General features: G+C 39.2%; 1 protein-coding gene across 2 annotated transcripts in view; it reads left to right on the plus strand.

The window, feature by feature from the left end:
* Positions 1-11233, plus strand: part of LOC126470083 (serine/threonine-protein kinase 16) — a 107228-nt gene extending 95995 nt beyond the window's left edge. The window contains exons 6-7 of one of the 2 annotated variants that reach the window (XM_050097594.1): positions 7784-7918; positions 10823-11233. In XM_050097594.1, coding sequence (XP_049953551.1) covers positions 7784-7918; positions 10823-10939 — 252 coding nt within the window. In that variant the 3' untranslated portion in view covers positions 10940-11233. The remainder of the gene's footprint in view (positions 1-7783; positions 7919-10822) is intronic. The other variant, XM_050097595.1, reaches the window with a different exon arrangement.
* The last annotated feature ends 5043 nt before the right edge of the window (positions 11234-16276 follow it).

Raw genomic sequence — 16276 nt, forward strand, 5'->3', positions numbered from 1 at the left:
GCCAGTAGCCTGTCAGCATGTACCTGGTTGAGAAATGCTTTACTCCTTTCAAGCATTCTAGGGTGTCATCAAGGCGCAGCAATGGATACGCAATTTGTGATTTTGTTCAGTTATCAGTAGTCAATGCAGGAACACCATGTGCAGTCCTTTTTCACAAGGACCATGGTAGTGGAACAAGGGCGCTCTGAAGGTTCAGTGATCTTGCATCTTCTTCTCCAATTTCTCCCAAATTACCCGTCACTCAGTCACTGACACCCTATATGTGTAATGGCCAATTGGTGGATGATCCCCAGTGTTGATACAGTGTTTTACCATGGAATCTGTGGTCTGTCTCTTCTCCACACCTTATTTGAAAGCACCCAAAAATAAATACAGAACGGCTATCACTCAAGGCCGTGTTTCCTCAGTCAGGCCAGATCCTATTGGCCGTTTCATAGTAGCTACCTCTCCTGCATTATCCGCAGGGGTATCAGAGCATAATTCTTCATCGATGACACGAAGCTGCCCTTCGTGGACTGGTTTAGCTCTCCCTATGCCCATGCCTTGAGAGATGAGTTGTGGCTGCTCATGACAATTAGTGGTTCAAAGTTCTCCTTGACCACCTACAATGCTTATGGTCATCACTGGCAAGTACATTTATTTTGTGAACCTAAATAGCTTTTCGCATTCGACAAAAGTTTCACAGGTTAACTGACCATTTCGATTGACAACTGGAACTGATGTTATTGATGACTGCGTGATAACATCATCTTCAACAGCAAACAATTGCTCAGAGCAGTCTTTGTTATGTGTGGTTGCGGGAAAAGCTTCATTGGTCTGGTGCTCTGATCTTCCACAGTTGGTGACTGCTTGTGATGCCTACAAGAAGTCCCATCTGAGAATAACGTAACGACTACTTTCTGCTAAAATGACGAGTTCGAAAGGTTACATTCTGTAGTTGATAGTTATTTTTGCGATACATGCTCCTTTCAGCTGGACATATTTTCCATTTGCGACCTTCAGCACACTCACTTTTGTATCACAGAACATAGCCTTCTTTAGCTGATGACATTAAGCATCCAGTGTTACAGAATAAGAAGCCCCTGAATTGACTATTGCTCAGATAGGTTGGCCGTTGATGAAACATCACTGACATTTCCTGACACCTCGGTGACTGATGTCCGTGTAGGATTTTCATCCATGGCAGCCACACTTCCATAGATGGTCACCTCACTTAGATTTCCTGATTTTGGTGGCAAGGCGAGCAGCTGGTACCTCTGTACAGTGATGGAAAACAGCAGCGGCATGTTGGGGACCATAATCATCTGCAGTCAACTAATGTGAACAGGTCTGTTGTGGTGGTTGATGTCTCACAGCATAATCATCATAGGGGTCTGTTGTAGTGATTGATGTCTCACAGCATAATCATCATAGAACCTTTGTCTTCTCACTGCTGTAGCATACAACATGCAGAGGGTGACCACAGTGAAAACATGCCAGCGTGTTGTTCTCCGTCCTCTAAATGTCAGTTTTTCATCAGTTCATTGTACTTGTTAGAGGAGTGGGTTGTACCTGTATTGGTTGGCTGCTGACGTGTCATTTGTTGGTTGCGACAAAAGTTAGAGTTGGCCATGTCCATTCTTTGATACAAATCTTCGGCAGTATTTGTTACCTCCTGATGTACGAGTCGACATTTATGGCTGCTCTCTCTTGTGTACTTGATCTGATGTTTCTGGCTGCCATACACTGCTGTATCTCTTACCTTACTATCTGAAATATGAGAGAGACGAGCTCATGGTGGTCTTCCACAACAGATGTAAGGGCCACATTCAGCGGTCTGTCATACCTCTTTTGTTCAGTTCTTTTCTTTCATATTTCCTCTATTTGCAGGCACCACTTGATGAGTTCCTTTGTTGTTGTAACATCCTTCACCAGAACAGCTTGGTACCTTTCTTCTGTGACTCCTTTAATTAAGTGTGAGATTTTGTCAGCTTCTGTCATAATGAAATTTATGATATGGCATAAAGCCAAAACATTCCACATGTCATAGGTCCCTGTCCTTCAGTTATTCTTCCACTAAGCAAACTTGCTGCTGGTTGTCATTGTACATTTTCTTCAGGTTGGTGTAGAATTTGTCCCAGCTATGGAGAATACCTTCATAGTTTTTGAATCACTACTGGGCTGTGCCATCCAAGTAAAAGTGTACATTTGCCAAACATATCATGTAATTCCACCTGTTGTATTTGGTGACTCGGTCAAATCCTTTCAACCATTGGTCAGGTTCCTGACCAGTATCTCTTGAAAACACTGATGGATGCCTAATATGCAGCTGACGTACTGTTGTTTTGGAATACATCTGTGTCCTGAATATATGCATCTTAGGAACCATGTACTGTTTGTATACCATTTCCTGTCTTGTGTAGGAATGGCTTTTATGTTGCCTAACTGGAGCCACAGTGATGTAGATCTTTTGAATTTCTTTGTGCCTCCAACAAACAAATATATGCATATACGAGGATCGAGTCCTAATCCAGAGGCAGTGTTGTCAGTGAAGTACAATACATATGTCTGAAAGCAGATTTATTACTGACACCAACATACAGCCAGGCAAACACTGAATATTCCAGAATCCTGATAATTATACAAACATTGAATATTCAAGGCTATACAAACATAATATATGTCAAGAACACCCCAGAAATAAAAAAAATAATAATAAATAATTTCTGGTGGCTGTTTTTGTACTGATGACCTGCAGCATGCCAACCAGTGATGCTAACCCCTATGCCTTACTGTATGTGCAACAGCTTGCAGCAATATCGTATGAGATAGAGGAGAAATGTTGAAACACGTTAGGCAATACTGACCTTACGACTTATCTTAGAAGCTAGATTAAGGAAAGGCAAACCTACATTTCTAGCATTTGTAGACTTAGAGAAAGCTCTTGACAATGTTGACTGGAATACTCTCTTTCAAATTCTAAAGGTGGCAGGGGTAAAATACAGGGAGCGAAAGGCTATTTACAATTTGTACAGAAACCAGATGGCAGTTATAAGAGTCGTGGGACATGAAAGGGAAGCAGTGGTTGGGAAGGAGTGAGACAGGGTTGTAGCCTATCCCCGATGCTATTCAATCTGTATATTGAGCAAGCAGTAAAGGAAACAAAAGAAAAGTTTGGAGTAGGTATTAAAATCCAGGGAGAAGAAATAAAAACTTTGAGGTTCGCCGATGACATTGTAATTCTGTCAGAGACAGCAAAGGACTTGGAAGAGCAGTTGAATGGAATGGACAGTGTCTTGAAAGGAGGATATAAGATGAACATCAACAAAAGCAAAACAAGGATAATGGAATGTAGTCGAATTAAGTCGGGTGGTGCTGAGGGAATTAGATTATGAAATGAGACACTTAAAGTAGTAAAGGAGTTTTGCTATTTGGGGAGCAAAATAACTGATGATGGTTGAAGTAGAGAGGATATAAAATGTAGACTGGCAATGGCAAGGAAAGCGTTTCTGAAGAAGAGAAATTTGTTAACATCGAGTATAGATTTAAGTGTCAGGAAGTCATTTGTTAAAGTATTTGTATGGAGTGTAGCCATGTATGGAAGTGAAACATGGACAATAAATATTTTGGACAAGAAGAGAATAGAAGCTTTCGTAATGTGGTGCTACAGAAGAATGTTGAAGATTAGGTGGGTAAATCACGTAACTAATGAGGAGGTATTGAATAGGATTGGGGAGAAGAGAAGTTTGTGGCACAACTTGACTAGAAGAAGGGATCGGTTGGTAGGACATGTCCTGAGGCATCAAGGGATCACAAATTTAGCATTGGAGGGCAGTGTGGAGGGTAAAAATCGTAGAGGTAGACCAAGAGATAAATACACTAAGCAGATTCAGAAGGATGTAGGTTGCAGTAGGTACTGAGAGATGAAGGAGCTTGCACAGGATAGATTAGCATGGAGAGCTGCATCAAACCAGTCTCAGGACTGAAGACCACAACAACAACAGAGGAGAGATTTAGCCATTTAAAGTTTGTTACAGAAAGCAACTCATGTAGCACAACATTATCTGTGTATGCACAAATGTTACCTTTGGTTCTTTGTTTAAAGGTAGTCATGGTGAGGGTGCATCACCATTGGCCCAAAATATGACAGCTCTTGTTGTGAGGTCATCGCCAGTGGTTCATAACATGCAGAGTTTCATGTTTAAAGTATTAACTCTACATAGTCATACAAGTGTTCAAAATGTGCTCAGTATCTCAGGCACCCATATATCATACTGTTGCTTCTCCAATCATTACTCTACTCAAAGGACTTTCTTTTAGAAATGGATGCGACAAGCAGTAATGTTTTATGCCAGTGTTAGTGTAAATTTCATGCTTGGCTTCATAGATGCAGAATTATTTTAGACTTGGCTAAGTTAAAGAAATAATACACTTTTTAATGTAACTTAATTTCTTGTTTTATAGAATTCTGGGTAAGGAAAGCAACTTTTACATGACCTATCTTGGATAAACCCATTGGCTGCACATTTATTTACTCAAGCATTCGTGATCCATTACTCAGAGGAATTTACTGTATGTGGGTGGTGAGGGGGGGGGGGGGGCGGATTCCAGAAGTAATTAGGATTCTTTTCCTGCAGGTGGAAGTACAGCAGTGGTGGTTTCTCTTTCTGGGCACCTCAGTTTCTGACCTTTATTTCAGAATGTATTTGTTGTAATGAAGAGAGTCGAATGTACTTTAAAGAAGCTTGTCCCCTTTTATGTTAAAAAAACTGTTGAAGGTATAGCATATACATTGAAATCTGTTAAATGGCTTCAAAATGTTACTCTACAAGTCTGACAGCAACGGTACATCGGTCATCAGAACAACAGAGTACATGTACCCTTGTGTGACACAGCATACAATTCAGTGGATGAAGCACAACATAACAAATTATGCTAAAAGTGCTATCACATGTTGTGGTGTAATGTCAGTCAAAGTGGCAAGAGTCTAGATCAGGGCCAGTGTCATTACCTACATGGTTTAGCAGAGTAACGTTGCCAACGATCGCCATAAGGTGTGATGAGAACACGAGGGGGAATACCAGCAGTTTGATCTAACTAGCTAGTAAGGAGCAGTGGGTGGATGATGTCTTGGGTCACAATGAATAGGAGGAGTCATCATCACAAAAGTTAACAAGATAATTTACATAACAAAGAAAAGTGAAGTCTGTGGCACTCAACTCGTGAACAGGTTTCTGGCCTGACCGCAGGTGGAGTGCAGCCATTCATCCATCGTTGCACTAGGAGGCAGAAGGTGGCAAGCCCATTGCCCTGGCTGCCTTTTACAACTGGGAAAGATACTTGGTACTCAATTTGGTAACAGGCTAAGTTACCTGGAGCCATCCTGTAGGGACCAGATGGAGAAAAAATCCCTGCCCTGACCCAGGATCTCCAGGGCTGGAGTCTAATGCTCTACCCACTAGACCAGCATGGCCACACTAATTGCCATAACAGTAAAAATAAATTTGTGGCACATCATAAAATGTACATGCTGTAATGACAGTGCAGAGTAATGTGAGCTGCACTTAACCTTTGATCACAGACATTCTATTGAATTGTTTGATAGGTGTAGCCAGACTTCTTGTCATCATAGCACCTGTATTGGCATCACAAATTCATGGCTCAAACCATCACCTTCGTCCTAACCTAGATCTTGGACTATGGAACGGATAAATCTGTGACCACAACCTTAATTCCAACAAATAACTTTTTGTGATATGATATTTATTGGCTTCACCAAATCGCAACCAAATTGTCCACTGTCATTCTAGCCTAGACTTCAAGCTAAGCTATAACAAGTCTAACATCACAGACTTCATTCCAAACAAGTAGTAAAAAATTCTCACCTCACTGGTTCCCTAAAACTATCTCCCATTGGTTATGCAAAACTAACATGTTGCCAATATATATGTTGTAGGAGGACACTGCCCTTGTTTTGTACTTTAGCGGTCAGCATTAATGAATTGGGAAAATGCAATAGTAATTGATGTTAGGAATATAAAGAAAGTGAGTTAACGGTGAACTGCAAAGAGCACATTTACTTTTCAAGGCAGAATTTCTTTACATGAAAGTGCATTCCAATATTCTTAAATTGTTATAAATCAAGAAAAATTCAGAAACACAGCAAGGTCAGCAAAGTAGGACTCTACATGGCACATCACTAAAGGCTTCATAAACAGGAATCTGACAATGGCTTGCTGTACCACCTGATTTATTGTGCATAGCATGTCAGATGTCCTGTCCGTTGAATTCACGTGTGGTAGCAGCCTGTGCCAGTATGAGACTTCCCAACCAAGCACCTCACCTGCTAACACAGTCTAGTGCCAGCTTGAATTATTCTATTTCTCCATCATTGTCCAGTGATGATAACAAACTTCCATTGATTAATGCTCCCATCCTTTGCTAATCTTGAGAGACATCAATGCTGTCTGTCTGAAATGAGTAATTATTGAGAGTCTCATTCATGTCCTCAGTATCAGAAATATAGCTGATTCCAACACATCTTCAAAGTGATTCTCCAATTTCTTCTATATGATGCTCAATATGGTAACCACTTTCCTAATTAGATACACTTGCAAAGAACAGAAATCTACAAAATCATGTCTCCTGAATGTTTACTTGATATTAGAGCTTGACACTATTGCCAGATGCCTGTGTATGAATGTCAACACAGCCTGCAGGCTGCTGCTGTTGCATCCATACTGAAGTCTCCATACTGACTAGGAAGGCAGCCTGTCCATTGGTGTAATTATGATTGCCACAGTGAAATTAGGAACAGGTAGGCCACACTGAAAATTGTCAATCCAGACCATCAATTGCATTTTAGTGATGAGTCCTCGATTTCAATTAAATGAACAATGAGTTACACTAAAATACCTAAATGTGCCATGAGGATTTCCAATGAAGAATCCAGGTTACTAATTCAGCTGTACATGTGCATCTACATATATATCTACATACACACTCTGCAAGCCACCGTACTTCTAGTATTTGCCTTCCTGTTCCACTCATAAATAGAGCAAGGCAAAAATGACTATCTATATGCCTCCGTATGAGCCCTGAGTTTGTTATATTATATTCATAGTCCTTACATTAAATTTATGATGGTAGCAGTAGGATCGTTCTACAGTCAGCTTCAGGTGCTGTTTCTGTAAATTTTCTCTATAGCATTCCTCAAAAAGAACATCACTTTCCCTCTGGGGCTTTCCATTTGAGCTCCCAAACCATCTCTGTAATAATTGCTTGTTGATCGAACCTAACAGTAACAAATCCAACAGCCCACCTTCCTTTAATCCGACCTGTCGGTGATCCCAAACACTCAAGCAGTACACAAGGATGGGTCACATTAGTGGTGCCCTAAATGTGTTCTCCAAGAGATGAACCACACTTTACTAAAACTCTCCCAGTAAATTGAAGTCAACCATTCACCTTCCATCTCTATGATCCTTACATGCTTGTTGCATTTCATATCACTTTGCAACTTATGCAGTAGTTTATATGATGATAAGTTGCTGGTGTCGCCAAATAGTTCATACAAATTCATCTGATTCAATTGTTTACTGGTGCTACATGACTAATGTTACTCTTTTAGATGTTTTACACCAGCATATTTTATTTGTGGTTAGTACAGTCCAAATTATTAGTTCCAAATTTTTTTAAATATATTCTTGCTGTAGGTTGATATTAGCGACATGTATACAATATATTTTTATGTAAAATTGCAGTGACTTTTTTTGCCACTTGAATATTCTTTTCTGTTTTTCAGTCCTTGGGATGTGTGCTGTATGCCATGTGCTTTTTCAAATCACCATTTGATGTTGTTTATGAACGTGGAGATAGTGTGGCATTAGCGGTGATAAGTGGTACAGTGTCATTTCCAGACAGTTCTCCTTATGATCAGGTAATATTACATTACATTGCAGTTAACTCAGTTTTTTCTACAGATAGCAGATGAGGAAAAAGTTAGAACATTGCACATACACATACATCATTGAAAGACTAGAACTCATGATAAGTATCAAATACAATACAGGGCCTTATTGCTTCTTGAGAGTGGCATTGTAAACCTCTTGAGAAATACTACACCATTTTTCTTTTTTTTCTGTAACTGCTTGAGACAATGTTCCAGCATTTACAGATGTGAGATCTTAAATAAGAATGAATATTTGTTCAACTTAATACAAATGCTGACTTGATTAAATATTGGGCATATGAGGCGTTGTTTGAGATTTTACCGACTATCTCAAACCAGATTTGAAAATTCCTTTTCTGTGAATGGATGTATTATCTTCATGTAATATACCACTGTTTTAGAGCATTTAAACTTTAAGAAAGGGTGCAAATAACCTCCAGGTATTCATTCATAGAAGTCATTATTAACTGACCTGTGAAGGCAAATTGAGTGATCCCTGCCACCCCCAGTTAAAATGCACCATATAACTTGTAAACCCCTGGCACCAGTGATTGAAGCAGGACATTGTGCAGTGATTAAGACCAGGCATGCATACAGGCTCTATGGACCACTCGGCTGAACTTGTACGGGCTGTACCAAGGAAAACGTTTTGATAAATAACCAGCAAAAAACAGCATTTTAGAGCAGTTTTCAAGTTAAAACCCTATATACTAGCATTTATGATGTATTGTTTAATTGTGTGAAATTTTATTATATGAGCTATGATTTAATGGCTTGATGAAATAACAAACATAAAAGAAATTTCTTTTTGACTTCCATTTTTACATTTTTCTTTCCTTTGAAAAGACATCATTTTTATTTCTGGCAATCTATAATAACAGATTACACGAAAGATATAAAAATAATCTTATCACAATGTTAGTTTTACATTTGCTTTTACATTATTGTTTTTCACCTACAGTAACTGATACAGCTGCCGCGGAAGCTGTATGTATCATGTTATGGTGACAGATACAGCCATCATAACACTGTGAAACGGGTGTTGACAAATTTTTGGAGGTGTTTCCAATTGGTGGTGGTAGAGTTATTACAATGAAAAAAATCACAAAAATAGATTCACATTTGTTTGAGTTCTGTATTTCCTACTAAAATGCTCACAGTACTCAAGTGACCTAGCTATGACACCACGAGTCAGTATATTGTCTGTCGCATGCAGTGGATTTTAATATATTGTTTACATTTCCCCCAATATCTTGTTAATGAATACTGAAAATAATTTTCCCTGGTTTCGTCAGCTCAACAGTCTGCCTCTGGCAACAATAAATAAAACGAAAAGAAAAAAATTACTGGTCTTGGCAACAGCTCAACAATCTGCCTCTAGTGTGTGTGTGGGGGGGATTACTAGCCTTGGCTTGAATGAAATGAGGTATGGAAGAAATATGCTTTCCACAAAAATTAAAAACTCATTTCAAACTACCAAAATTTTGCTAACCATTCTTTTAAGCTTCATTTTCCAACTATTCCATATAATGATCAATACAATTACCAATGCCTCAATTTTACTTTAAACAATTCTCCAATCCTATTCGAGGTGTAACTTACCTCATGATCAACTAATTATCACTGTTTATTCCCTAATGTAGTATTTCATTGTCTGGATTAAATCTTAAGTATAACTCAGCTACTGGAAACAGCAAGATACAACCAATTTATCCCAAAGGTAATTACTTTCCTGTTACCATTTAAATTATCACACACTGCCAACAAGTTCATTCAGTGGTCTACAAACACAAACTCGACAGACCTAAAGAATGTTTCTGATTATCAGCATTAACTATTTAAAAAAAAAAAAAAAGAACAGAGGTATTCATGCTTTTTAACAATGGTCGATTGTGTTTTGTGGCTGTCACTTAGGTGTGTAGTGATCAGCCTCTATGCTGTGGGCATTCTTTAGCACCTTTAATGTGTACATCAGCATTTCACAGTTCAGACAAGTTGGGAGGTCCTTCCTCCCCTCTAAACTTCAACAACATTACAATAAAATTTTCACATTGATTCACAATATACAAACATCACATTTTACATAATTTCAACAACAGAATTTTCATTAGTATTCAGTCTAATGTTTATCTGTACATAAATTTGTGTGACACTGTACTTACATGATGGGCTATTCTCATTTTGGTCTGTCACAATCTCTACTCAGCAAGCCACTGTGCAGTGCAATCTAGAGAATAATTAATACCAATGTTAGTGATGTGTTATTCTAACCCACTTGTGTGTTGGACAAGGGAAAAATTACTGTCTATACGTCTCTGTGCATGCCCTGATCTCTGTTATTTTCATGTTCCCTACCTGAGATATACAGTCATGGGAGCAGAATGGTCATACAGTCTTTCCGAAATATAGGTTCTCAGTATTCACCCAACATGGTTTTACAGTAACTATATCTTCTTTCCTCCAAGGACTGCCATTTAAGTTCTCAGAGCAGTTCTGATACACAGGATGGGGTATACCACACTGTTGTCCTAGCAGAACAGCTGTAAATTTTGGAAATATCAGGAATTCCATTACACTAGTTTTATCTTATTTTTACGCATTGGAGATCCTTTTCTATATTTTGTTGATGGTGGGTAGTTTCAGAAGGTTTCTGTATTCCACTATACAATAATTGTATAATTATTATCTTCTGTTTTGTAAAATGAGAGAGTAATTGTGGATAAAAAAGTACTTAAATATTTCAGTTGTTGGTTACTTTTACTAATGCTTCTTTGCAGAAGAATTTACGATATGTAATTGTGGCCATGGGTTTGATTCAGTGTCACTATGATGATTAGTCTTAATATCTGTTTTATTGTAATTCTTTGTAACTCAGTGAATTGTAATTTACAGGATCTGCATGACCTGATTCTGTACATGCTGAAAGTGAATCCCATGGAACGCCCATATATCTATAGTGTTATTGAAAAAACACATGATGTCATTTCAAAACTGCAGTGTGTCGCATAACAGCTTGTCCAGTATGTGCATGGAAGCACATATAAAACTGCAATGCATTTACTGTGATACTTATTTGTGCAAAAGACGTACATATGAGAATGTGATGATAAAATCACACTCTTTGAGTGTGTGAGTTGACATACTACAAGCAACAACTCACTCTGAGTTATTGTTTTTATATTTGGTGTAATTTGTTCAGAGAGTGAAGACTACTGTTTAGATATTTTAATATTATAGAATTCAATTTAAGTATTTCATATGAAGTATAGCTCTTTGTTCAAATTTTTGTGACAGTGAAGTTTTATTATGTAATAAAGTTCCTGTGGAAAATTTGGATGCTTCATCTTATAGTACAAAATTATGGATACCAATAAATTATGGCTATCAAACGTTAAAAAAAAGCTACTAGATGAAAACACTTTGCTGCATTTTGTATTATTAAATGGCTTTAAAAAGACTATTCCTGTCTATGTGAATATGTTGTTTCATAACTGATGCAGGAGAAAATCTACTTCAATTTTTCTAAATCAATCCATTAGTTAATTTTGTGTGGTCTAGCTGATTCAGCAGAGTATAAAAGTAATGAACACATTTCTCAGTTCTATACTAAATGACTATGGATGAGTCTGTTGGCATACTGTGGCCTTGAAAGTGTGCATTTTAGTTAGAAAACCAGACCATACACTCATTCACCTGAAATTGTGTAGTTATTATCACTGAGAGTAGTAAAAAGATAATCAAAATGTTATAATAGTCCTCAGAAGACATACAAATGTAAAATATACTGGCAAGGCTCAAATCACAGGATGAAATAGTCCAAAAGGTCCCTGTGTTAGACAGAAGTAATAGAAGGAGAATATTAAAACTGATCCAGAACTCTGTTGAATACTTCTCACACAAGTATGGATATCTACACCTATAATCTACATGCAGGGTGACTGAAATGAATTTAGCCCATAAAGTGTGTTTAGCATTTCAAAGAATACCTTGCTACAGTTGGAGCAACAGGCAGAAGATGAAAATGTTTTTTCAGCAAGATGGGGCAATATTCGAACACTGTAACTGCGATGGAGTTGAGCGAGCAGCAATCATTCCCCATCACTCGCTGCCCACATGGTTCGAACTCACATGCTGTCAATCTTACAATTGGTTCACTGGAAACAATGACCACTTTCATCTTAAAACTCATTGCATTCGAAACTAACCACAATGATTAACAGGTCTCAGAAATATATATTGTTGCTCATATATTAGATGAGACTTCATTCCTTCACATCTAGGTCAACAGCAGAATAAAATTCAATCTCAGTAGACTGTTAAACTGACCAAAAAGGGCAGGGTGACAAGTTTTGGGTCTAACAGAGAAATGGCATCAATGAAGTCTTGCTTCTTGTTATGTCGATACATGTTATACTATAAAGTTAAAGGCATGTGTCAACTTTATATGCCAAATAATTTCCTGTGTATGACTTTACAGTTGTTTTGTGTGTTTTGCTCAAAAATAAATTAGAACAGAGAGTCATCATACAATACTTTGTCATGGTTGGTTTATTATCAACAAAAATTCATTCAATGTTTATGAAGGTTTATATGGAGACTATTCCTTCATTCTAAACAACAAATAAATGAGCATCTGGTTTCAAAATGGCAGTATTTGTCTTCAAATTGATATACCGAGTGAGGTGGCGCAGTGGTTAGCACACTGGACTCGCATTCGGGAGGACGACGGTTCAACCCCATCTCCGGCCATCCTGATTTAGGTTTTCCATGATTTCCCTAAATCATTTCAGGCAAATGCCGGGATGGTTCCTTTGAAAGGGCATGGCCGATTTACTTCCCAATCCTTCCCTAACCCGAGCTTGCGCTCCGTCTCTAATGACCTCGTTGTCGACGGGACGTTAAACACTAACCACCACCACCACCAAATTGATATGTGAAAGATGTTGCAAAAGGTGCAACAGATGATGACATCAAGGAAGTTCATATTGTTGCATGGGGCAGCTGGTAATTAAATGTGTATGAAACAAGCTGATTCCATAAGCATATCAGAAGAAAGAGTGCAATACATTTTACACAAAGAATTTATTATGAGAAAGCATAGTGTGGCACACTTGTTGAACACTGATCAAACATAAAAGTGAATTTAAGCAGTTCAATATGGTACTTGTAGTATATACATGAAAAAATACTTAGTATTGTAGACAACACTGAAATATGATTTTGGCCGTACAGTGTAACAAAATGCTAGTAAGTAAGCACACTGAGCAAAAAGTTGGTCATCCCCAGGAGACATAATGTTAATACCCTCTAACAGCATTTCCAGCCTTGATAATGGTCTCAGTTCTGCAAGGAAGATAGTCCATAAGTTTCTTCTGATACACCATATCCAGCTGTATTCACTCATTGATAATTAGATCCCATAGAGCTACCAAATCATGGGGATGGTGATTGCTGTATTTCACCTATTGTTCCGTATAGTCCCAGACATTTCCTGTGGGATTAATGTTGAGTCATTAAGTGGGCTAGTTGAGGTGCAATAGGGTATCTGAGCGTTTGTCAAATCAGGAATGTTTGCATGCAGCCCTGCAAACACGGCTGTTCACAGGGAGACGAGTGTGTCCACAGCACACTCATCATGAAGGTATACCAGGTGTGTTTCCTAAGAGCTTTTCTCTGAATTTGAAGGGAGATATTTCCAATTTAGCTTTTGCAGTATGTAGCTGGAGTCAGCCCAAACAAATATTGCTCATCATGTCTTTTATGCAACGCCCGGTGACGACACTGAAGAAACTTCAAGCTCGACTGAGTCATGTTCAACCACATTGGCAAAAGCAGGATGTTTTGCGGTTGTACGACAATGCACGGCCACGTGTCAGTCAAAAAACCATGGAAGCGATCACAAAACTCGGATGGACAACACTGAAACACCCGCCTTACAGTCCTGACCTGGCTCCATGTGACTATCATCTCTTTGGGAAAGTGAAAGACTCTCCTCGTGGGACAAGGTTTGAAGATGATGACTCCCTTGTGCACGCTGCCAAACAGTGGCTCCAACAGGTTGCTCCAGAATTTTACCGTGCGGGTATACAGGCGCTGGTTCCAAGATGGCATAAGGCAGTTGAGAGGGATTGAAATTATATGGAGAAATGAAAATATTGTTCCTAAAGGATGTATGTACACACTGTAAAACTTTCAAACATGTAGAACAAAAGATGGATTTAAAAAAAAAAATTGTGTGCATTTCTTTTGGAGTGACCCTCGTACATCTCATTGGGCCATTGGTATACTCAACGCGTTGCATCATTGCATCATGCCTCCAGTCAGCTATTGTCCAGTATCTGGGTTTGGCCCATTGAAAGCATGTAGTTTTAAATGATGCTGTTTGCGCAATTAACTTATCCAAGGAACATGACACCCAATGGCCATCAGACGCAGATCCTTTCGCAATGCTTGCTCAAAAACTAGTTGGGACGAACCTGTGTTCACTGAAAGCAGCAGTTCCTGTTTGCTTTGAAACCAACTCTCATTGTCAAATGTGATACTTTTCTCTGGCTCCTTGTCAGTTACAATATTTTATGACCACTGTTCTTGTGCCATTTTAAATGACTGCAAGTGGTAGGCCATTCCTTGTACCACTGACAATCTGTGTAGATAAACAACTTATTGGGAAACTTCATTCATGGTACGATCATGGGTCCATTCAAAAACAATGGCTCTTTTTTACCATTCTGTCACATCTACATGTTGACATGTCAACCTATCATACTGTGCTGATTCCATATAATCATCCTGGCACATACACACCACTTCAGTGCCATGACTTGGTGTCACACACTGTTACTCAGCCCCTCTGTGGTCGCCGGAAGTTACCTGACTTTGTGCCTCTCCACAATGTAAGCTACGTAACAATACTGTGTGCCATAACAATAATTAGCCATTGCGGATATGGCATTGATCTATGTGCTTTGTTGTGCTTAGTGATCGTAATATTGTTTACAGAAATATGTGAAGACACTGTATTTGCTCTTTTTAGTGACTTGCCATCAACTTTTGTGTCACAATACGCTGGATGCTCTGGGAGGAGGAGGCAAAGTTTATCTTGGCAAATCAATGTGCTACTAGCCGATTACAAGCTCCTGCTCCCAGCACTCTCCGGTCAGGGGCTAAATAATAGTGTCCAATCAGTACATCAGTATTGGAGGATCACATGACCAGCTCTACACCATCTACAGTGCTATAAAGTGACAAGTGTTCTCTTTTAAGGAAAGGCTAATATTTTATGTGGTGATGATCACATATCTTATCCATATTTTGTGTCTGCAGTTGGGAAATATGAATGTTTGGACCATTTTAAAATGCATTCAACTTGTACACTGATGTAGCAAATGCCATGGGATAGTGGGGCCCAGATGATGCAGGTGTGTTGTATGTGCATCACATGCCCCATGTTCCAGCTGCTGTTGTAACGGAGACTTTCTGAGAAGTGGTTGTGCAAGTGATTTGAATAATGTGCAATGTCGTCATGAGCTGATGCCACTCAAGCGGGGTATGGTAGTCAGTGCCTGATGGATGTGAATTTTGATTTTAGCAATGGTGCAGGAATTTGGCTTCACACATTTGAGTGTGTCGGAGTGTATCATGAATGGCTGAATGAGCGTGTCACAGTACACAACAGACAAACTGCCAGCCATCTGGTTACCCTTGAGGATCGTGACTAGTGACATCTGAGATGGATCATCAGAAGTGACAGAAGGGCAATAGTGCAACAAAACATGGCTCAATTCGATGCAGAATGTGATAGACAAATCTCCCAGTGGGCAATCCGTGGGAATTTGGGTACTGTGGAGTACAGGAGCCAACACTGCACATGGGCACGATGGCTTGCATTTGTCTCCAATCACCAGGGCTAGACACTGGAACAGTGGCATAATGTGATATGGCCAGACAAATCACGATTTCAACTGCATCATGCCGATGGGCTGCACCATGTGTGGTGCAGACCACACAAAATGATGGATCCCGCCTGCTAAGAAGGTGCCCCATGATGGTCTGGGGTGCATTTTCCTGGTATGGAATGGCACCCTTGTAGTTCTGGAAGGGACTTTGAATGGTCCTTGGTATTTTGAGCTCCTTAGGGACCATCTGCACGCATTTTTGGCCTGCCGACACCCTGGTGGTTCTGTGTTATTTTGAGATGATAACACATCTACATCTACGTGATTACTCTGCTGTTCACAATGAAGTGCCTGGCAGAGTGTTCAATGAACCACCTTCAAGCTGTCTCTCTACCGTTCCACTGTCGAACGGTGCGTGGGAAAAATGAGCACTTAAATTTTTCTGTGCGAG

This window comes from Schistocerca serialis, chromosome 3 (assembly GCF_023864345.2).
Source record: "Schistocerca serialis cubense isolate TAMUIC-IGC-003099 chromosome 3, iqSchSeri2.2, whole genome shotgun sequence".
NCBI classification, from domain to species: domain Eukaryota; kingdom Metazoa; phylum Arthropoda; class Insecta; order Orthoptera; family Acrididae; genus Schistocerca; species Schistocerca serialis.